This window comes from Toxorhynchites rutilus, chromosome 1 (genome assembly GCF_029784135.1).
Source record: "Toxorhynchites rutilus septentrionalis strain SRP chromosome 1, ASM2978413v1, whole genome shotgun sequence".
Lineage (NCBI taxonomy): Eukaryota > Metazoa > Arthropoda > Insecta > Diptera > Culicidae > Toxorhynchites > Toxorhynchites rutilus.
Window position 1 is genome coordinate 190413766 of NC_073744.1, and position 24773 is coordinate 190438538.

Consider the following 24773-nt stretch of genomic DNA (forward strand, 5'->3'; position numbering starts at 1 on the left):
AGCTGAGTGGACGAGAAATCCGTGGCGGTGAGGTGTGAATCGATATTCACAAGAAATTTCCACTGAAAAGTTTCGCTGCTACAGCGAAACTCATTAAAGTTTGACAAGGGTCGAAACCAGAAAAAGGTGTCGGCTATCAAGAATTCATAAAGACTGAGCCACTTACAAACATAAGCAAGGTATAGAAACAAGTATTGCTCCAAGTTTCCATTCGACATTCGATGGAACGAAAACTTCTTTCCACCCACCGGAGAAATTGAAACTTTCGTTTCATGCAATTGATAAGAAAAACATTCACCTTGCGATGTACTTCCCCGAGCAAGTGCCCCCTCTCCCGGGCAAATAGTTTTCAAATTGAGTGGGAAGCCTGCCGCAGTTTCCGCTTATCCATTTATTTATTCATTTTCGTCAAACAAATGTAGACTACACACTTATACACTAATGTTACAATGTTTTCTTAGGTTAAATATTATTTTTGCGGTACATGTTTCTTTTTAGCTGTTTTTTATTCATTGTTGTGTCAATTATTTCGCAGTGCTGATTGTATATACGCATCATGCGATTGATAGGGGCGTTATTTGCATAATTTGTTCTGGATGTTTTGGTTAGAAACAAATTTCGCGTTCTTAGTTGACGCCCAGGTACATAGAAATTTAGTTTTTCTAGTAATTCAGCTGACTGTACTCGTTGCGAAATTAGGTCATTAACAAAAGTTACAGGAGGGTTGTGTCCGAGACACGACCGCATAGTTGACGTAGGATTCCGTTAGGCTATCTGTTGATTTTGGATATGTTTAAAGAATTACATCGTTAAACTCTTCGATAATGATTTGGTGGCCCTGAAAACGGTCGTTTTGTTTGGTTGTTGGGTATTGTTTGTTCACTATACCAGTGTTTACATGAAGGACAGTAAACCGTCGTTGGATGGTGCGTATCAGATGAAAGATACCAAAGTGGAACGAGATATGATGAAAACCACCCTCCGTGATCTTAGACGAAATGCCTCCTGTGTTATGTATGGATGAAATAAAAAAAAAAAAACTCACCAATGTATGATAATTGCCAATACCGAACACAATTATCAATTTTTCTCATCAGTAAAAACATATTACTTTAATATAGAGAAAACATATTTGAAATAGAAAAGGTAATTTTCTATTATAATTTTTACTTTCTGAGTGTTTATTCAACCCAATGCGAATTTTAATTGGACTAACAACACCTAATACTATATGTAGAAATCACATCACGCTTTTATTTATGAAAATTAAATTTTCATATATCAAGTCATTTTTAACACAACTGTGACAATATACAATTTTACACTTACACTTGTGCTGAATTTTCCACAATACACGATCGGTGAAATTTCACGATTGATGTGAAATTTCTCGAAGCAACAAACATTAAAGTTCCAAATTTAAATTTTATTTGCTAGAATTAATCGTATCACTCACCTTACTTGCAATATAAAAATGCCCCCGACTTGCATATATTTGCAATGCTGATTTCCCGCAGACAGCTTGGTTTTGATGTCTCTGTTAGGGAACCGCCGCATGTGCCGTCAATTTCGACCAATCAGAAGTGGGTATTTCCGTTAGGATAGGGGTTGAGATTTTTGAATTGTTCGATAGTTAGTATCATGTCATATATTATTTTCTTCAATATAAAATATTGTTATGAAGTGCAGAAATCGGTTAATGCAAAAATTTCACCAATCCATCACGAAATGACTGAGCAATGTACGACCATATACGGGTTCCAAACGATGTTACAGTATTCCAGAATAGGCCTTACATATGTAATAGATAAAAGCTTTATTGTGTATGGGTCCTGGAAGTTATGTGAGAAGCGTTTGACAAAACTTAATACACTATTCGCCTTATTTATTACAGAGTTGTAGTGTTCTATGAATGTGAGTTTACAGTCCAGGACGACGCCTAGATCTCTAACTATTTCACGTTTTCTACATTTTGAATTCCAAGACATATTACAATATTTGGTACATGTTTTTTTCTGCTAAATGTTATAGAGTTGCACTTTTTCACATTCAGTGTTAGTAGATTTTTATCACACCAAGTATGGAATACATGTATTTCGTTTCGAAATGCTTCGATGTCGTTTTCATTTCCAATTTCCGCGAAAAGCTTCATGTCGTCGGCATACACAAGTACATTGATACGCTTGAGAACGAAGGAGATGTCATTAACGTACAGAATGAAAAGATGAGGACCAAGATGAGAGCCTTGTGGGACTCCCGAAGTGACTTTTACTGGATTTGAAAGAGAATTTTGAAAATGAACAATTTGTTCACGGTTTGTTAGATAAGAATTGAGCCAGTTTAAGAGTCTTTGTTCCATTCCTATTTTCTGCAATTTGAAGAGTAGTAATGGAATGTCGATGCGGTCAAATGCTTTACTGAAGTCAGTGTAAAGAGTTTCTACGTGTTTGCCATTTTCCATTGCATTCAAAATAAAAGTCACAAAAGCCAACAGATTAGTTGCAGTTGAACGGCCTTTGAAGAAGCCATGTTGCATACACGTAAATCTATTCTTTACTTGTTGGAAGACTTTTTCGTTGACTATTGCTTCGAATAGTTTAGGAATGCAAGAGATAATGGCAATTCCACGATAATTACGTACGTCAGATTTAGCGCCTGATTTAAAGATAGGTACCAAAAAAGATTGTTTCCATTTTTCTGGGAATATTGCAGTTTGTAGTGACATATTGAAAATGCAATGTAAGGGAAGGGTGAGTTCCTCAGCCAGGTTCTTTAGGAATATAGGCGCTATTCCGTCAGGTACTGGTCCTTTTGTTCCGTCTAATTTTTTTAGTGCATGGCATATTTCCTGTTTTTTTTTATATAAATCGTTTATTTTTACAGGCTCAGTTACATTAGTTTAAAGGAGCCGAATTCTTAAGTATATGTTTTAAAACTATACATAAATAATTTTCCTAACACTACGGTTAGTAAGGTGGAAAACCGATTACTCGCGGTTTACTCGAGTTTAGAGGGTGACATCTTTCAGGAAAGGGATGGGATATAAGGGAATTGTTACAATGTTGATGATCTCACTCGATTCTTAAATCTATTGTATATTTACATTTCAACTTATTTTACTGTTTATACCAAGGGGGCCAATCGCTCGCAATGGATGAAAAGGAGGGTATAAGGACATAGGTACAATCACACACGAAGATCGATAGCTTTAAGGAAAACATATATTTGGGTCATGTAATCAAGGTCTAACCGAGCCAACACATCTCTCACCGGCACATTGGGCTGTCTTCCTCGGGCCCGAAGGGAGTTTTCTAAATTCGATCTGGCGACCAGATACACCTCGCACGACCAAACAACGTGTTCGATGTCGTGGTAACCTTGGCCACAGACGCAGAGATTATTGCTGGCAAGATTGAAACGAAAGAGAAGCGCATCTAACGAACAGTGATTGGACATGAGTCGGGAGAAGGTGCGAATAAAGTCCCGACTCAAGTCCAGACTTTTGAACCACGGTTTGAGGCTAACCTTAGGGATAATCGAGTGAAACCACCGGCCCAATTCATTTTCGTTCCATTTGCGTTGCCAGTTAGCGATGGTATTTTTACGGACTAAAGAAAAAAATTCATTGAAGGCGATTTGACGCTGGTAAATGTCGCCTTCAATTGCACCTACCTTTGCTAATGAGTCAGCCCTCTCATTACTCGGAATGGAGCAATGTGAAGGGACCCAGACAAAGGTAATGACATAACAGCGTCTGGATAAAGCACTCAAAATTTCTCGTATTCTCTCAAGGAAGTACGGCGAGTGCTTTTCCGGCCTCACTGAACGGATAGCTTCGACAGAGCTAAGACTATCCGTTATATGTAATAGTGTTCAACAGGTCGTGAGGCGACGCTGTCCAGCGCCCAGTATATCGCTGCCAATTCAGCAATATACACTGAGCAAGGATTCTGAAGACTGTGTGAGGTGCTAAAAATTTCGTTGAACACTCCAAATCCTGTGGACTCATTCATAAAGGACCCATCAGTAAAGTACATATTATCACAATTGATACCCCCATACTTTGAATCGAAGATCGTTGGAGCGATCCTCGATCGTTGATAATCTGAATATCCATGGATATCCTGTTTCATGGACAGATCAAAATGCACAGAGGAATTGATGTAGTCAGGAAAACAAACACGGTTGGGAATATACGAAGAAGGATCAACCTGCATGGAGATGAATTCATGATATGAACTCATGAATCCGGAGCGAAAATTTAGCTCGATCAGCTGCTCAAAATTCCCGATCACCAATGGGTTCATAACCTTACACCGGATGAGGAACCGAAGAGATAATAAACTGAAGCGATCTTTTAGTGGGAGAACGCCTGCCAAAACCTCGAGACTCATGGTATGCGTTGAGGGCATACATCCCAACGCAATACGGAGACAAAGATACTGAATTTGCTCGAGTTTAATGAGGTGTGTTTTGGCAGCTGATTGAAAACAGAAACTGCCATACTCCATCACTGAGAGAATAGTTGTTCGATACAACATTATAAGATCTTCGGGATGGGCTCCCCACCAGGTGCCGGTAATTGTACGGAGAAAGTTTATTCTTTGTTGACATTTTTTACTCAGATACCTAATATGGGCCCCCCAAGTACATTTGGAGTCGAACCAGACCCCAAGATACTTGAATGACATAGCATGAGTGATCGGTTTACCCAAAAGTTGAAGCTTTGGTTTTGCTGGTTTATGCTTCCTAGAAAAAACCACCATCTCTGTTTTCTCCGTGGAGAATTCGATCCCTAGCCCAATGGCCCAGGTTGAAAAATTGTTCAAAGTATCTTGTAAGGGTCCTTGCAGGTCGGATTCGTTTGATCCTACGACAGACACCACTCCATCATCTGCAAGTTGTCTTAGGCTGCAATTTTGTGTAAGGCAATTGTCGATGTCGCTTACATAGAAGTTGTACAAAAGGGGGCTTAAACATGAGCCCTGGGGGAGGCCCATGTAAGAGACCCGACTTACTGCCGAATCTCCGTGAGAAAAGTTCAAATGTTTCTCACAAAGCAAGTTGTATAACATATTATTCAATAGAGGCGGCAGACCCCGAGAGTGTAATTTGTCTGACAAAACCTCTATTGAAACAGAATCAAAGGCCCCCTTTATGTCCAAGAATACTGAAGCCATTTGTTTTTTTTTCGGCGTAAGCCATTTGAATTTCTGAAGGAAGCAACGCAAGACAATCATTCGTCCCCTTGCCCCTGCGGAACCCATATTGTGTATCTGAGAGTAAGGCATTCGTTTCAACCCAACGATCAAGGCGAAACAAAATCATTTTCTCCAACAATTTCCGTATACAAGACAGCATTGCTATTGGGCGGTACGAATTGAAGTCGGACGCGGGTTTTCCGGGTTTTTGAATAGCTATAACTCGTACTTGTCTCCAATCATCTGGAATAATATTATTCTCCAGAAACCGATTGAATAAGTTCAACAAGCGATGTTTCGCCACATCAGGGAGGTTTTTCAGAGAGTTGAACTTAATTCTATCCGATCCTGGAGCCGAATTGTTACTTGAAAGGAGAGCAAGAGAGAATTCTACCATCGTAAACTCGGAATCAAGATCGCACCTATCTTGTGGTATATCTCGAACAATTCTTTGCACGGGAGCGAAATCGGGACAAACCTTTCGCGCAAAATTAAAAATCCATCGATGTGAATGTTCCTCGCTTTCATTCGATGCAGAGCGATTTCTCATGTTTCGAGCCACTTTCCATAATTTTTTCATTGACGTTTCTCGTGACAAACCTCCCACGAAATTTCGCCAATAAGCACGTTTTTTACCTTTGATCAAGTTTTTAAATTGATTTTCAAGGTCTAAATACGTTTGAAAATTGTCAATGGTTCCTCGTTTCTGAAAAGCTTTAAATGCATTCGATTTTTCTACATAAAGTTTTGAACATTGGCTATCCCACCATGGATTGGGAGGCCTTCGGTGAATGGTGGAACCTGGGATGGGTTTCGTTTGAGCGCGAACCGCGCTGTCATAGATCAAACGAGAAAGGAAGTTATACTCCTCCAATGGAGGTAAACCATCTCTGGAATTGATGGCTAGAGCAATCGCGTCCGCATATTTTTTCCAGTCAATGTGTCTTGTGAGGTCATGTGCCATGTTTATAGATTCAGAAGAATTCGACCCAATGGTGATGGAAATTTTGATTGGCAAGTGATCACTACCGTTGGGGTCCTGGATTACATTCCACTTGCAATCTAACGATAGTGAATTCGAGCAAAGCGAGAGGTCAAGAGCACTTGGGTTAGCAGGAGGTTTAGGCACACGTATTGTTTCCCCAGTGTTCAAAACGGTCATATTGAAGCTGTTACAAAGGTCATATATCAACAATGAACGATTGTCATCGTACGGTTCCCCCCAGGCAGTTCCGTGAGAGTTGAAGTCTCCCTAGATCAATCGTGGCTCAGGAAGGAATGAGCACATGTCAATAAGTTGCTTGCGGCTAACTGTAGCTCTCAGAGGCAAATACAAGCTGACAATACAGAGGTCTTTGCCTCTGATGTTTGCATGACAAGCAACAGCTTCGATCCCTCCAATAGGTGGAAGGTCAATTCGAAAAAATGAGTGGCACTTATTGATCCCCAATAGCACCCCTCCGTATCTGTCATCACGGTCCAAGCGTATAATATTAAAATCGTGGAAAGAGAGATCATCTCGCGAAGAAAGCCAAGTTTCGGACAGAGCAAAAACATCACAATTGAACTTATGAATTAAAAATTTGAATGTATCCAATTTAGGGATAAGACTACGACAATTCCACTGTAAAACAGTGATATCTCCGACCTCTCTATTTGAATTAGACATCAAGAGAGATGATCATTGCAAGGAGGGGCCTTATATTTCCTGTTGTGGAAGATAATTCACCGATATGTCATTTGGATAATCCGATAAAAATGAAAAGTAGTTCCAATCGCGATTTTCTTCGGAAAATGTGGTATATACTTCCTGAAAGAAATTTGCAAAGAGATTACAAATTTCGTTCGAAGAATTCCTCACATCCTCATCGAGATGCATCTGCGATGGGAAGTTATTGCTTTTGAGCTTAGACTTTACGTAATTAAAGAATTTCTTCAGGCATGATTTGACTTCAGTTTCCACCTTTCTATTGTACTCTTCGTGTGCACTTTTAATTGCAAAATTTAATTCTTGGGAAATATTTTGATATTCAAGCAAATTTTGATGACTTTTGTCCATTTTGTATTTTTTATGTGCTTTTTGTTTTTTATTCTTTAGATTTCTTATTTGAACGTTAAACCAAATAGGTTATTTGCTGGTTGAATTTCTTCGTCTTCTTTTCTTCGGCACAAATTCTGATATTATGTTATTCAGAATTTCGTGAAGAATATGTACAGTTAAGTTGACATCTCGTTCGCTGTTTAATAAAGTTTGCCATTCTATGGCTTGTAGGCTACATTTGATTGCTTCAAAGTTCGTCTTGTTATATTCCGGTACTTCTTCATACTCCCAGTCGATGGGCAATTGTCTATTATGTATAAAGATTGAGTATTCAATTGCTGTGTGAAATTTTTCATTTTTCCAAAGAGGAGTCATGGACTCATTCACACAAAAGTCGTCGTTGATGTTAGTGAATAATAGGTCTAGATAATATTTTTGGAAATTTTTTACATGATTTATTTGGTTAAGACCGAGTTGTGCAATTTCGTCAAATATATATTGTAGGGTTTCATTTTCCCCGACGACTGGGAGTAGAATGCATTCATTATCATTATCGGGAATGAAGTCTATACTTCGCCAGCTATAGATAATTTTGCCCATACATGCTCAAATTCTTTATGTTTTTCGGTTATAAGTTCCTCAGAAGTGAAATTTGCATTAATGGCAATGAGGACCCCTCCTCCAGACTTCTTCTGAGTTAACGATAAGTTGCGGTCGTGCCGGAATACGTTAAAATTATTTCCAAAAACTTCTTCGCTTCTTACGCTTTCGTCCCAGCTAGTTTCAGTTGCAAGAATTACATTGAAAGAAGCGGGTAAAAGATTTTGATGAATTTCCTTCATTTTTGCTGGGCTTTTCATGCGATTGAAGTTTTGACAGTATATCAAAATTTCAGTCGCATTCTGTTGAGAAGGCGGAGAAGTTTTTGAAAGACTAATTCTACTTACTTTACTATTTTGATTTTTTCGACTACTATTTCCCTCTAAGGGGCGCGTCAACGTCGTTGAAAATTTAGCGGACTGTAGAACTTTGTAAATGCTTCCCTAGCATGTTGTAGCCGTTGCGTGTGTTCACTGGACAGGAATGCTCGGTGTGATTTGAGGTCTGCCAAGGCGTCAATGCGTGAAACTCCCAGCTCTTCGTGTACTTCCAGGAAAATTTCACGCAAAAGGTTTGTGTCTGTTGGTAGACCTTCAGCTGCGAGCATTACTGATGCACTAGTTGTAATTGTAATAGTAATTGTAAACTTGTAATTCCACGAATACAAACAGCCGTTGTTTGGTCGTGGAGGAAGGAAAGATACGTCCTCACTGTGTCCATTATTTTCGAGTCCCGTAGGCGTGCCAACAAAAAGCGTCGGTTGCCGGCAGCAGATTGCTCCGTAATTCTTATTATAGGAGGTCGCATTGGGTCCAGAAGAGGAGAGCCTTCTCCAGGTGCTGAATTCGATTCCACAAGTGTTAGCGGAGTGGAATTTGCGTTTGACGTTGATTGGGTGCTGTTGTAATGTGGCTGATTTTCTGCTCGGTACGGGTTGATTGTTTCGCCCTTCCTGAAATTGATGTATTTCGGGACCGAGAGGCCAGCAATTGGATGGTCGGTATTTGATGGTGGGCCAGCAAACTGCACTTTTGCTGAGGCCAGCAGTTCCTTATCCGATTTATCGGCGCGTCTGTGTTGATTTTTGTTATTCGCATTGTTGCGAATGTGCTGGCTGTTGTTGCGTGCAGTTTGCTTTCTTCGCTTTCTGTTGAGTTTTGCTTTGTCGGCTGCTTTTTCTTGAAGCCTACGAATTCGTTGTTTGGCATCGAATTCCGACCAGTCCGGTTTCCAATGCCATTTATGGTCAAAGCGGCGCCATCCTGGAGAAGTGTGGTCTTCCTTCGTATGAACTATTTCGATGGATGCGCGGCTTTCAGATAGTTCCTCTTCTAAGCTTACAGTTGGCTTGATAGTGTGGGAGACACTAGAGGAAGACAAAGCACTTGCCATTTCTTCCATTTGTGTTTTTACTTCGCACGCCAGTGTGATGTGCGAGTCTGTCAAGTCAGTTTTTAGGGACTCGAATAATTGGGGCAGAAGGTCGGTGGAGTTTGTTGTTGTTGAATGTTTTATTTCCATTTCTGCAACTGCGACTGATGCCGCTAATTTCGCTGCTGATTCTACTGCTGCGCTGCTGTCCGTTGGGGCTATTTCTAATAGCGATGTTATGGCATTTTTGATTTCCGCAGTGCTGGTTTTTGTGCTGCTGAAGACTTGCGAGACGCTCTTTTTTATATCTTGCAGCATTTCTTCTATGTTCGAGAGGGTTTCATCGTGTGTTGCACTGAGCGATTTGAAGTTGTTCAGTAATTTATGATTGGCTTCGAGTGTCATGCCAATGTTTTCGACTTCATGCGAAGGTTAGTTATGAATTCTTCTTGGCAGTCCTGACATAGTGGCAGCATGAAGAATCGCAAAATTTCTTCATGATTTCGTTGCGCTCCCACACAAGCGGCGTGAAATTGGCGGTTGCAGGTTCCATAGCAACGCCACAAAAAGCGATTGTCGCTGAGCGCACAATTCACTATTCCGCACTTCATTACACTCGCGTCGATAAAAAAAATGTAAATAAATAAAGTGGAGCGCGCGGGTCACGTCGTAAAAAAGTAAGATTGTTTACTAATAAAAAAAAGACGGGTGGGTAATGTCGGGGACATAACCGGAGTGACGTAGGACTATACAAAGGGGACAGCTTTTGTTAAATATATATTTTAAATATATTGTTTTATTTTCTTCACCTACGTGAATACCTACCTATCTACCTGAAAAATGGATTAGTTTACTGTTTACTCTTTATGAATATGTTGATGGTTCTGAAAAGAACCTTTGGTGTTGTGTATTTGTTATCACTCGATATTCCCATCTTGTTCGGCTAAACCTTCCTGTTTAGCGATTTGTTGTCACTCGCCACAGCTTTCACAGTTGGAAAATTTCTTCCCATCCAGCTTGTGACATATTTTACAGTAAATTACATTCAATGGCACGTCGCATTACCACCACTCAGTGCCGGATTGGAGGTAATTTTAACCTGTAATTGAACATTTGCGATGACAGTGGTACAGTGTCGACTTTCAATGTGGGGTCATAATTTGGATCTCTATGTTTACAAAAATGTCCAACTAAATATGTCGCATTACATGTCCGTCCAATTAGCTAAATGTCGAACTAATTGTAGATTACTGTACTTTAAATCTGGAAACAATTTAAGAATTGGTGAAAATTGAATAATCAGGAAAGTCCCCAACTATCAATAAGCTCAGAACAACTGCCAAATTCACATACTCATCAGATCCTGGCAAACAAATTATGAAAACATCAATTTGTGTTTTATTATTATTTTGGATAATGTTTTAGAAAGCATTGAACTTTATTTCCTAAACTCTTTTTTGGAAGGTTTAATGGCCCTGAAAAGCGCCTTGTTTTATGGAATGGTTCCAATTTAGAAAACTTAGTACTCGTGGTTTTGAAAAAAACCATTTCGAACGCCCTCGATGCCGCCTTGTTCTGGATTTGCCACCAAAGCAGTTTGTATAAACAAACTTTTTTCTTCTGCTACCTGATGCCGTTTTGCGATTGCGTTTGCCACTCGCCATTCGCTGCAACTGCCTGTTGTCTTGATGTCCACCGAACCGAATGTGTTATGTTCCGAATGCAGGTTTTCTTATCGTCGCGTGCAGCTTTGCCAGCTAACTCGATCACTCCGGCGGCCGAAACTATATAACGCCGGCTAGGTGGACTGGTACACAGGTACTAACGCGCTCGACCTAGCTACCTTTTCCGGTGAAATTGGCGGATACACCTACGGGAAATTGCAGACCACCACGGTTCGAGCGGGATTTTGCCTTTCCCTTCTCTTTTCCTCCTTTGTTGAGTACACGATGAGTACAGGGTCCTTTTCAGGATCACAAAAAGTCTAAAGAGTTTATTGTTTTGTTATCACTCGATATCCCCATCTTGTTCGGCTAAACCTTCCTGTTTAGCGATTTGTTGTCACTCGCCACAGCTTCCACAGTTGGAAAATTTCTTCCCATCCAGCTTGTGACATATTTTACAGTAAATTACATTCAATGACACGTCGCATTACCACTACTCAGTGTCGGATTGGAGGTAATTTTAACCTGTAATTGAACATTTGCGATGACAGTGGTACAGTGTCGACTTTCAATGTGGGATCATAATTTGGATCTCTATGTTTACAAAAATATCCAATTAAATAAGTCGCATTACATGTCCGTCCAATTAGCTAAATGTCGAACTAATTGTAGATTACTGTACTTTAAATCTGGAAACAATTTAAGAATTGGTGAAAATTGAATAATCAGGAAAGTCCCCAACTATCAATAAGCTCAGAACAACTGCCAAATTCACATACTCATCAGATCCTGGCAAACAAATTATGAAAACATCAATTTGTGTTTTATTATTATTTTGGATAATGTTTTAGAAAGCATTGAACTTTATTTCCTAAACTCTTTTTTGGAAGGTTTAATGGCCCTGAAAAGCGCCTTGTTTTATGGAATGGTTCCAATTTAGAAAACTTAGTACTCGTGGTTTTGAAAAAAACCATTTCGAACGCCCTCGATGCCGCCTTGTTCTGGATTTGCCGCCAAAGCAGTTTGTATAAAGAACAAACTTTTTTCTTCTGTTACCTGATGCCGTTTTGCGATTGCGTTTGCCACTCGCCACTCGCTGCAACTGCCTGTTGTCTTGATGTCCACCGAACCGAATGTGTTCTGTTCCGAATGCAGGTTTTCTTATCGTCGCGAGCAGCTTTGCCAGCTAACTCGATCACTTCGGCGGCCGAAGCTATATAACGCCGGCTAGGTGGACTGGTACACTGGTACTAACGCGCTCGGCCTAGCTACCCTTGCGGGGAACTCCAGATCAACACGAGCGGGAACTCCAGATCAAGGTTCGAGCGGGATTTTGCCTTTCCCTTCACTTTTCCTCCTTTGCCATATCCAACCATGGCTGCTTGTGTTGGTTTGTTGATGTGAGGTGATGCGAAACGATGTGGTGTACGGTTCGGATGAGAATGATCGTTACGGCAGCGGAGAGGGGATTTTGAAGCTGACTGGCTGGCTCGAGAATTACGCATGTGTGAGACTGCGACCAATGTTTCCCTCATTTTTTTCTTTTTCCTTTCCAATCGTGCTTCATTCTATTTCGCTGCTGCTCTGGTTGCCCGTTTTGGTCGGTACGATTTGAGGAGCACAAAATGGACCAATCAAAAATGGGCACATAGTGTATTTGAACAATGGTTGATATTTCACAATTATTCAATTATTTATCTCAAGAAAAATGAAATGTTATTCGTTATGATAGATGCGTAGATATATTTCCTATCAATTAATGCAAAAACCTTTGCGATCTATTGAGAAATGCTCGAGTTATAAGCGTTCCAAATCTTGCATTTTTTCCTACTTGTTCAGTGCCTGGATTTCCATTTCACCCCCTATATCTTCCGGTTAGACGTAGTCCTACGTCAAAAGTTACTTAAAAATATACTGGAGCGCTGGTGAAACCGGTCAGCACTCAACGACGGTTGAAAACCCGGTGAAAAGTTCAATCAGGTTTTTGCCCACACATGACTATCTGACAACCCATTGCACATGAACCGAACACGGATCGTGTCGAGGAAGTTGTCTACCTTCCCCACAACAGCTCTGACAACATTGTCATCGGTGATTTTGTGGAGTTGCTGCTGTAAAATTCCAGCGCAGTCAATAAACTAACGCGCCCCAATTTGGGATATGCTCTGGCGAGAAAAAAATTCCAAACCTCCCGATTGAGTGCCCTAACATCCGCAGAGGAGGGGTCCCCTTCGCTCCATCTTATATTTATAAATGGCACCTTTCATGGTGCGCCCTACCGGAAAGGCTACCTCACATCCAGTGGTAACCTGTAGCGCGCATTGCGGAGCGCTAAATTTCGGTGAAAATGGTTTCACCACGGTAGCAACAACGCCGACAACACCGGTGATAACGAGGAGCTATTTATTGGAGTTTTTGTCCTACTGGCAGTTCAGAGGAACAAGCGATACGCCACGTCATGTGGGAGGATATTTATTATGCAGTCGTTCACATTTGTTATCGGCAGAATGAACCTCTCTGGTGATGATACCTCAGTGCAACCGACGGCAGTTAATAGAGGGGGAGAACCCGAATGGAAGACCGTCACTCGATGTGGTTATATGGCGCTTGGAAGTAGACCTTTGGGAGGCTTTAGTCGTTGCGATATTACGCGTTCCGATTGAAATATTGTGGGCAATTTAAGGTAGCACTTCAATTTCTCACTTACTGTTGACTAGAGCTAGATTATATAATAACTTAACCCCTTCCCGCATTATTTAATACGTCATACATCAAGTGGTTTCACTACTCTGCTGAGCGTTCTAGCGCCCTATGTTGTGCAAGGATACCACGAGTGAGACTCGATGTTGTACGGAAAAGGGTTAAAAACGGCCACAAATGGTGGGAAAAGCGGAAAAAACACCTCAACAATGCAACTTGCGTTTAAATAGACAAACGTCGACTTGAAGAGAATAGAAAGTGAAAATGTAAGAATTCGAATTCTTAAACAAAAATTATGATCCGGAACAATTTGTGTCTTGACGCTTCTCAAAACAACCTTTTCCTGCGACAAATTCGAAAAATTGAAGATTTATGAATAAAATTAAAAAAGAAATAAAGAAAGAAAATTGAACAATTAACAGACCAAAAAACAAGAAAATTGTAATATTTAACAATAATATAAATGAAGAAACAATTTTGAAAAATTGAAAAAAAAAAATCACTTAGAAAAAAAAGGAAATAGGCTGCATTTAGGAGGAGATTGATGAAGAGCTTTTTTTATGTTAAATCACATCAGGATTCATAATCTGTGGCTAAAAATGATTGTTGACATACAAATGTTCGAAGTTTCGAAAATTCATACAAATTCGATGTTTCACAAAGTTCGTCAAAAATAGTTTTACCGTCTTGGACTCGTTTTTTCAATATTCTACATGACTTTTATTTTATATGATAAAATTTAGGAAATAAAATATATATATTTTAGATAATGCAAATTAAAGTTTTTTTTTGTAAATAAAAAAAAGAGTACTATTTTTTTCCTTCGTGTATATTTTTTCACAATTCAACATCAATACTCTATAACTCTTTCTAAGACACTATTTCGGTACGACTCATAGTTTTTGAGATATAAATCATCAAAGATTTATTTTACTAAAACCGATACGCTCTTTTCAAAAGCTACACTTGAGTCGAAAAAATTATAGGAGGTTGTGTCCAAGACACGACCACATTGTTGACGTAGAACTACGCTCTTATTTTGTTCAAGTCCTCCGCGCTCTTTTCAACAGAAGCCCTTTCTATTAATATTTCTGGTCTCCATTAGCTTAGCTGTCATCCTTTGTGGAGATAGTTTTGTTGCTGTCATGCGAAACCAAGTCACACACAAAATTCCTGAACAATTATTTCCTTAGTGAGCCGATGATAGCTTAGTTTGATGATTCCCCACACAATTGTGTTGTTCAGAACCTTAATGGAATGGCGTCAGTTTGATGAAATGATTGCAATTCCAGAGATATCAGCGAGTAACTTTATTTCATAAAATCGTGACCTGTTTTCTGTTTTGACACCCTTAATGAAAGACGTAGTTCTACGTCAAAAAATCCGAATAACTGTGAAAAATGCATGTTTTTAAAATTTGCATTTTTAGGACGATTTTATTTGGAATTGCTTTAATACTGAAAAAATGTAGAATCAGAATATAAATTTATTTATTTAAATTCAAGTTTAGAAAAAATTGTTGGTTTATATCTATGATATAACCGCAAGGTTGACGTGGGACTACTTTAACTTCTTAATCATTTGCTTGTATTGATTACATTTTTTATTGAATGAAACAATTTCCGAACTCAATTAAATTCAATATATTTGCTTCGTGAGTAAAAAGATTGAATAAATGTCATGTAAGGTCAATTCATGAATTGTGATAGATTATGTAGTTTGTTACAAGTAAATTTAATGACGGTCCTTTTACGTTTGGTATGATGCCAAGGACATACAAAATATGTGAACGGAAGAGTTAAAAAGACCGTGTTCGGGAAACATATTCCAGTCTGCACAAAGGCAAGTGAGTACAAATGTACTTGCAGTTTGCATTTATATGCAAAGCCGACTTCCCCAGACACTTTGGTTTAGAAGTGTTAGGGAAACACATTTCAGTCGGAACAAAAATGCCCCCGACTTGCATGATTTTGCAATGCCAATTTCCCTCAGGCACCTTGGTTTTGAAGTCTGTGTTGGGGGAAACCGTAAATCAGGCCAATCAAAACGAGGCAGTTAGGGCGTTTAAATAACGCTTAACATTTTACAGTTATTCAATTGTTTATATAATGAAAAATAACCTTTTTATTAATTGTGATAGATGCGTAAAAATATTCCCTATCAATTGATGCACACATCTTTCCGACATCAGTAAGAAATGTTCGAGTTATAAGCGTTCGAAATCGTTCATTTCTTCCTGCATGTTCTGTGTTTAGGTTATCATTTTACCCCCCATATATTCCGGTTAGACGCAGTCCCACGTCAAAATATAAAATTAACAATAATAAATTTGATAAATTCAAAACAACCATTTGAGCAACAAATCACTTAACAAAACTAGAAAACTCGAAGAATTGAAAATAATAAAAAAAATTGAATGGGCTAAATAAAGTAAAATTAATAAAAAAATAGAAATTTAAAAAAATGGAAGAAAACGTGAAATCTGAAAAAGATAAAAAATTGGAAAAATAAAATATTATTTAAAAAAAAGAATTCGAAATGATGATAATTTAATATTTCAATTTAATAATCTAGTAATGAAATTGAGTTATCAACAATGTAATCAAAGGATTACAAATTTAAAATTGAAAGATAAAAACAAATAGAAAATTGAAAGTTAATATTAAAAGTTAACAATGGGCGAATGAAAAAGATAACTAATTTATTTGGAAGAACAAAGATATTGAAAAAAAAGAAGAATAAAGTATCGAAACCGACAAACTGTATAATCGAAAAACAAATTGAAATATAAATGAATAAAAACATGGTAAAATTGAAAATATGAAAAATTGAAAAAAAAATAACAAATTGAGCAAATTAAAAATCAATATAATTGAAAAACTTGAAGAATTATAAAATTGTTAAGCATTCATTTAAGCATTGAATAAATTACAAAACTGGAAAACTTGGGAGATTGAAACAAGTTTATAGATTGGAATAGTGGAGAAATAAAGGCTTCAAAAATTGGAAAAAACTGAAAAATTTGAAAATCTAGAAAAAGTAAAACAAATTGAAATACTTTTTCTAATATTTGAATTTGTTATTTAAATAAAATTCCAAATCCAAATAATAAGGAATTGGAGAAGTAAATATTATTTAAATATTTCAAGAATTTAAAAAACTAGAAGATTAAAAAAAATCTAAATAATCATAATTTAATATTTCAATCTATAAATCCAGTAATTAAATACATTATTCAATAATTGTATTTGAAAGATAAAAAAATCCAATATTGAAAAACAAAAACAAAAAGAAAAGTGAAATTTGAAAAATTACTGAAGAGCGTTTGTTAGCTCTTCAGTAATTTTTCAAATTTCAATTTTCTTTTGTTTAAGTGAATAGTTACTTAATTTAATTGGAAGATTGAATATGTCAAAAGTATGAATAAAAAGGAATTGAAATCAAATTGATCGAAAAACGAATTTTTGAGATCATAATATAAATAAATTGAAAAAAACTAGTAAATTTAAAAAACGTAGAAAATAAAAAAAAACAATCAAATCAATCAGCACATCTAAACAAAAAGATCAAGATGAAAAATGAAGAATAAGAAACTGAAATACAAATGCACAGAAAACCAACAATGGAAAAAATCAAAATGATATGAATAAAAAATCTAGATATTGAGAAATTGAAATAATCATAAACAGCGATCCATTGCCAAAGTGATATAGTAATTTTCAGATTTTCGTGAAAAGTGGTAGTTTTTTTTTATTAGAGTGAAAGTAATGCCTGTTTTATTTTCATAAAAGACTACCTCGTTGGCTTCAACTTGATGTGTAGGTCATCATAATCGGCCCAATAGTTCAAACATCATGAATTTAAAAAAAAAAGTTCAAAACAATAGGAAAAAAGTTAATTATTTGGATCACCCTAAAATTGAACGAAAATTAAAGAGCCACTATATCGGTTTGACATGAAATAAATGTAAATGAAAAATAGGAAAATTGAAAAAAATCGAAATGAAAAATTTGGAAAAATTATAAAAATAAAAATAATAAACTCACTGTTTAAGAACTATAAAATTGATAAACATTATTTCAAGCAATAAATCAATTAACAAAACTGGAAAACTCAAAAAATTTAAAAAGAAATAAATTTATAAATTGAAAAAATGGAAACATGTAAGCTTTTGTTTTAAATGGAAATAAAATAAAAATCATTAAAATAAAAAAAAAATTTTTAAAAGGAAATTGAAAAACTAGATGATTGAACTAATTCAAATATGACCATTCTAGATATTTCTTTCTTATTAAACTCTAGTCAATGAACCGATTTTTCGATGATTGAATTTTTCATTGAAAAAAAAATTTAAACGAAAATTGAAATCTTAAAAATTATTGTAAAGCTAAAAACGAATTGAATAGTTAACTAATTTAATTGGAAGATTAAATATATTGAAAGGATGAAGAATAAAGAATTGAAACAAAATAAACCGAAAACCGAAAAATCGAAAAAAAAACAAGTGATATAAATTAAAAACCTGGAATATCGGAAACTTAAAATTTTAAAAAATTTAAAAAATATGGCAAATTGAAAGAAAATCTAGTTTAAAAAATTTAAAATATAATAAAAATTAAAATACTAAGTTGAGAAAATAAGAAAGAAATAAAAAAAAACAAAACAATTGAAAAGTTCAAGAACTAAAAAATTGATAAACATTATTTTAAGCAATGAATCAATCAACAAAATTGGAAAACTAGAAAAATTGAAAAATAAATTAAATTTATGAACTGAAAGGGTTGAGATAATTTATTAATAAATTATAAAAACAAATTGAAAATTTGAAAAACAAAAAATTACAATAATAATAATAAATTGAAACGCTAGAAAAATTCAATCATAATCCTGAATTTCAATTCAATATCTCAATACTCAAATTGATTTCTTAATAATTGAATTTAATAGATTGAAAATTCAAAATTAAAAAATGGGAAAGAAAATAATATTTTAATTTGAAATATGAGAAAGAAATTGTTGAGAAGTTGAAAAAGTTGACGTATTGAATAATTGAACAATTTATTTGGAAGATTCAAGATATCGAAAAAAAATAAAAAAATTAAATTTGAAACCAACACATTCATAAATCGAAAAGCTGAAATATCAAAAAATCGTCAAATCAATAAATAAAAAAAAAATACAGGAAAATCGAAAAATATGAAAAAAATTAAAGAGAAGCGATGTTGTTTAAACTAAAGAATCAAAATAATTAAAAAAACGAGTTAAAAATCGTGAATCTAGAAAAACCAGAAAAAAAAGAAACGTTAAAGAATTGGAAAATTTGAAGAAATTGAAAAATGGAGGGTATTGAGACTTGAAAAAATGACGGAAAAAATGAGGTTGAAAATTTGAGAAAATAAAAAAATTGAAAATTTTAAAATTATAAATAATAAATGTTAAAAAACTGTTAAATTGAAAAGGAAATACATTTATATACTAAAAAATTAAAACATCAAAAACTCAATTGATTGATAAACAGAAAGCTAGTTATCGGAAAATTTGAAATTGAAAATAAATGACAACTGAAAAAATTTAACAATAATAAAAAAACAGAAGAATTGTAAATCAATGGATTTCAAATTGGAAGACTGAAAAATCGATAAATTGGGAAACTGGAAAACCGCGAATAGTCTGAGCTTCTCATTGTAGGCGTGCAAGATCGATTCGTGAGGCGCTTGTATCGGTGATGTAATAATGTGAACAAATGAAGGCTACTGAACTTATCCCGACAACAAATCGGCACTGTGATACACTGTTAACGTAAATCAGTGAAATATTGCAAGATTAATCAATAGGCATTACCAATTTTACAAATTACGCATTACCTACCTTAAACACCTCCCAGGTGGCCGAAAACGGCAATACAGCTAATCCAACTAACAAATCGGCAACGGCTAGACTAACGATGAAAAAATTGGTAACACTCCTAAGCTTATGCGAACTAGTGACGGCGGCCACCACCAGCGTATTTCCGGCGATGACCAACACGTCGATGAAGATGAGGATGGCCAGCAGCAGGATTTTCTTCGGCTCGGTCCACACGACCGATGTGATCAGGCTGTCGCACTCGGTTGCGTTCATTCTGCTGCTGCTGCTGCTGCTGTTGTCACTGGTTTTCTGGTTCTGATTTGTGTTTGTTTGTATCCGTTTCTTGATTGAGTAACGTTATAACGAAGACACGGCTACGGCTATGGCCTTCCTCTATTTGTGCTTATGCCGAGCGTGTCGACTACAGGAGGGACTTTTGCACCCCTTCTCGATTAGTGGTACTGGCGGATGATGCGACAGTGTTGCCAGCGGTAAGTAGGGCGGTCGCACTCGCAGTTGTGGCACTACCGGTCTGCTCCGAATACTGTTGTTATAGAAGTTTTGATTGTTCACTGGACAAACACGAAATGCTAGTTGCTGCCGGTCATCTGAAATTACACAAAAAAGAACAAAAGGTCAATTGTATCCAAAGTTCGACAAAGTCTCTCCTCTCTCGTCCCTAGAAATTAATTAATAACTAGTTGGGCAGTAGCTCACACAATGGAGCATCCCTGGGGGCTGTGAATAGAACTCCCCTCGGGCAGTTCTGTAATGGTGCGGAGTGAGCAATTGTAATCCATTCACCGGAAGGAGAAAAAATGCACCATCAATCCGATCACTTGGTTGCATTCTACTCTCTCTTTATATATTTCCAATCGATTGGAAACACACAGTGCACAAGTCAAACCGGGCAAAACGTGGCAAATGTGCGGGCGGTTGGGAAATAAATTAGAAAATTAATTACACTTTCAGCTGAGAATGGTACTTCGGAGCGGTGGTTTGGAGAACAGAGATGCAACGCAAACTGTTTTTTTTTCGCGGTGCCATCAACTAGGAAAAAATCCTGATATTTACAGAAGTTTCTCATTGACTTAGCGATAAAAAAATATCACCGGCACGAAATTGTATAAAATCGTAGAATGCATTTTCCCGAATGGTTGTGGAATCTGCGCGCCGCGCAGAGAGCTGCTTCCAAGAGAGCTTTTATCTGCCTCTAAGAACATGATTTCCTATCCCGCCCATCTTCCCACTTATCAGACAGATATAATGACTATCGCATCGACCCGTTATGTGGGTTGAAGCGAAGTCAATATAAGATTCGCAGCGTTTCCGGTGGAAAAGTATACTCTCTTAGGACTTCCGTTTTTACCACGCTGTAAATTATCTCTTCCACCACAACCACTATCATCATCATCATCGTGGCTGCCTTGCAATAATTATCAGTCTTTTCCACAGCACAACTCAAGAACGCCGGGAATGGAATGGTTGAGGGATTCCAAGTTCCCGGAAGGCGAAGGCAACACGTGAAAGTAATTTGGCTCGCTGGCAAATTTATCTGTTCGATTACACGAGATACTTCATTAATCATTTGTGAGGTTGGGATCCCCCCGGGAATCGGAAGGATTTGATCGGTGGCAAAATGGCTGGAGCCGATCAAGCATTTGTTTAATTGGAGTGTTTTTTTGCAGACCAGAATCCAATTTTCAAAAATTTACTATTAGGGGCCAAACAAATGTGTTTCTGGAAAAATCGATTGTTTAAAATGCTACAGCACTTCGAGTTTTTGTTAATAATATTCCGTTATATGAAAAAAATTGTCTAAAACCATCGTCAAGGGTAACGGTATCAAGTTCACTAACCACTAGTTCCAAGATGTTCTGCAAAAAGCAAAATATTCGTCACTGTTTGTCTGCACCATATCATCCCCAGTCAAAGGAATTAGCAGAGAGGTTTGTGGACACTCTGAAGCACACCCAGCGGGAAATTCGATCAAAAGATGAAGCACTGGAAGAAACATTGCAAACGTTTCTGCAAATCTACCGGACAACACCAAAGGACGAACCATTCGAACTCATTCATCGCACGATCGAAAACGATCGATTCAACACAAAGCATGGATCATTTCCGAGATAGCTCGCTCCAGAAGAGTTCGTGTCCATCCATCAAGGTAGTTCTTGGAACTGGGAAGCCGCCATGATGTTCGGGCTCATCGGTAGAGCATGGACGGGAGAAATTTAGAATCAAAGTAGAATCAAATAATTTGTATTAGCTCCTCAAAACTTCAAGTTTCATATTCCCAAAGATTTGGAAGACATTTCATTGTATAAGAAGCATTACGAGCAGCCATTTCAAGGTTAAACCCGTCAATTACTTATTTCAATGCTAGGGGAAAAATGAACTTTCAAGGTTGAGATTTTTATTCGAAATGCCATTCCAGCCAAACGGATATAGTGGTTCACAGATTTTCGTCAAAAGTGGTAATTTTGTTTTTAATTTTTTTATTTATTTTTTTGACGTAGGACTACGTCTAACCGGAAGATATAGGGGGTGAAATGGAAATCTAGGCACTGAACAAGTAGGAAAAAATGCAAGATTTGGAACGCTTATAACTCGAGCATTTCTCAATAGATCGCAAAGGTTTTTGCATCAATTGATAGGAAATATATCTACGCATCTATCATAACGAATAACATTTCATTTTTCTTGAGATAAATAATTGAATAAATGTGAAATATCAAGCATTGTCCAAATACACTATGTGCCCATTTTTGATTGGTCCATTTTGTGCTCCTCAAATCGTACCGACCAAAACGGGCAACCAGAGCAGCAGCGAAATAGAATGAAGCACGATTGGAAAGGAAAAAAGAAAAAAATGAGGGAAACCTTGGTCGCAGTCTCACACATGCGTAATTCTCGAGCCAGCCAGTCAGCTTAAAAATCCCCTCTCCGCTGCCGTAACGATCATTCTCATCCGAACCGTACACCACATCGTTTCGCATCACCTCACATCAACAAACCAACACAAGCAGCCATGGTTGGATATGGCAAAGGAGGAAAAGTGAAGGGAAAGGCAAAATCCCGCTCGAACCTTGATCTGGAGTTCCCGCTCGTGTTGATCTGGAGTTCCCCGCAAGGGTAGCTAGGTCGAGCGCGTTAGTACCTGTGTACTAGTCCACCTAGCCGACGTTATATAGTTTCGGCCGCCGGAGTGATCGAGTTAGCTGGCAAAGCTGCTCGCGACGATAAGAAAACCTGCATTCGGAACATAACACATTCGGTTCGGTGGACATCAAGACAACAGGCAGTTGCAGCGAGTGGCGAGTGGCAAACGCAATCGCAAAACGGCATCAGGTAGCAGAAGAAAAAAGTTTGTTCTTTATACAAACTGCTTTGGTGGCAAATCCAGAACAAGGCGGCATCGAGGGCGTTCGAAATGGTTTTTTTCAAAACCACGAGTACTAAGTTTTCTAAATTGGAACCATTCCATAAAACAAGGCGCTTTTCAGGGCCATTAAACCTTCCACAAAAGAGTTTAGGAAATAAAGTTCAATGCTTTCTAAAACATTATCCAAAATAATAATAAAACACAAATTGATGTTTTCATAATTTGTTTGCCAGGATTTGATGAGTATGTGAATTTGGCAGTTGTTCTGAGCTTATTGATAGTTGGGGACTTTCCTGATTATTCAATTTTCACCAACTTAAATTGTTTCGAGATTGAAAGTACAGTAATCTACAATTAGTTCGACATTTAGCTAATTGGACGGACATGTAATGTGACTTATTTAGTTGGACATTTTTGTAAACATAGAGATCCAAATTATGATCCCACATTGAAAGTCGACACTGTACCACTGTCATCGCAAATGTTCAATTACAGGTTAAAATTACCTCCAATCCGACACTGAGTAGTGGTAATGCGACGTGTCATTGAATGTAATTTACTGTAAAATATGTCACAAGCTGGATGGGAAGAAATTTTCCAACTGTGAAAGCTGTGGCGAGTGGCAAACGCAATAGCTAAACAGGAAGGTTTAACCGAACAAGATGGGAATATCGAGTGATAACAAAAACACAACACCAAAGGTTCTTTTCAGAACCATCAACATATTCATAAAGAGTAAACAGTAAACTAATTCATTTTTCAGGTAGATAGGTAGGTATTCACGTAGGTGAAGAAAATAAAACAATATATTTAAAATATATATTTAACAAAAGCTGTCCCCTTTGTATAGTCCTACGTCACTCCGGTTATGTCCCCGACATTACCCACCCGTCTTTTTATTATGGTCCCCATTTCCATCCGATCCGAAAAATCATTTTTTTCTACTTTTTCCCAAAAATGTTTTTTTTTCAAAAATTCATAACTTTTGAACTACTGAACCGATTCAGATGATCGATATATCAAATTGAAATCAATAAGCTAGTCTTTAATTAAACTTGCCAATGGGTTTGGGTTTTATTTCCGTTATTATCAATTATGGTGGTTTTTTATTGTTTTCATGGCTTTGGACTAGAGGGCGCTATATTTTTTTTATAATTTTTCTTGAAAGCTGAGGATTTTTTACATAACATATCTCGATCTCAGAGAGGCAATTTTTTCGTTTCTGAAATATGATTTTTCAAAGCAAACCGGTGGTTCGAAACATCATTTTTCCCTCTTTATTCAAAATTACTTTTTGTAAAAAATCATAACATTTGAACTACTGAACGGATTTAGATGATCGATATATTGAATTGAAGCCAATAAGCTACCCTTCTGTGAAAAAATATCACACACATTCTAATCGTATAGGTCTAGTTCAGTTATATAGGAATTTTGAACGGAGACTTAAAACATTTTAAATTTGCAAAATAATAACAAAAAACCGAAAAAAATCGAAATATGTTATGTAAAAAAATCTCAGCATTAGCATTGAGCAAGTTGCACAATATCGTAGGTGGTACGAATTCAGATTTGTTCAATTAAAAGCTAGCTTCCATCCGTTGCTGTTGTTTAGTAATATCTCTTAGAAGAAGGTGTGCTTTCTCCAACAGTTAAGAATTGTCCTGGCCACGTCCTTGCAACTGCTAAGGAAAGGGAAGGAATGTTAGTTCGATATTTACTCAAGAGAGATGCAGAGAACTCTACGACCCCTCATAAATATCTCGGGAATTTAGGATATGTGTTAGTGGAGAAGGTAAGCCATAGGATACACTCAGCCGATGTTACTGGCGCAATTAGTTGTTACTAATAATTTAATGGTATTCATATTACTATTCCTATTACTATTACTATTACTATTCTTACTCCTATTATTATTACAATGTCTATTACTGTTACTATTACTACGATTAGAAGATATTAAA

At 37.0% G+C, this 24773-nt stretch overlaps 1 protein-coding gene across 4 annotated transcripts in view; it reads right to left on the minus strand.

Annotated features, from left to right (window-relative positions):
• LOC129762074 (octopamine receptor Oamb) overlaps positions 1-24773 on the minus strand; it is a 336413-nt gene that overhangs the window by 137005 nt on the left and 174635 nt on the right. For all 4 annotated transcript variants that reach the window (XM_055760061.1, XM_055760060.1, XM_055760059.1 and 1 more), the window contains exon 4: positions 19446-20032. In XM_055760061.1, the coding sequence (XP_055616036.1) occupies positions 19446-19697 (252 nt within the window). In that variant the 5' untranslated portion in view covers positions 19698-20032. The remainder of the gene's footprint in view (positions 1-19445; positions 20033-24773) is intronic.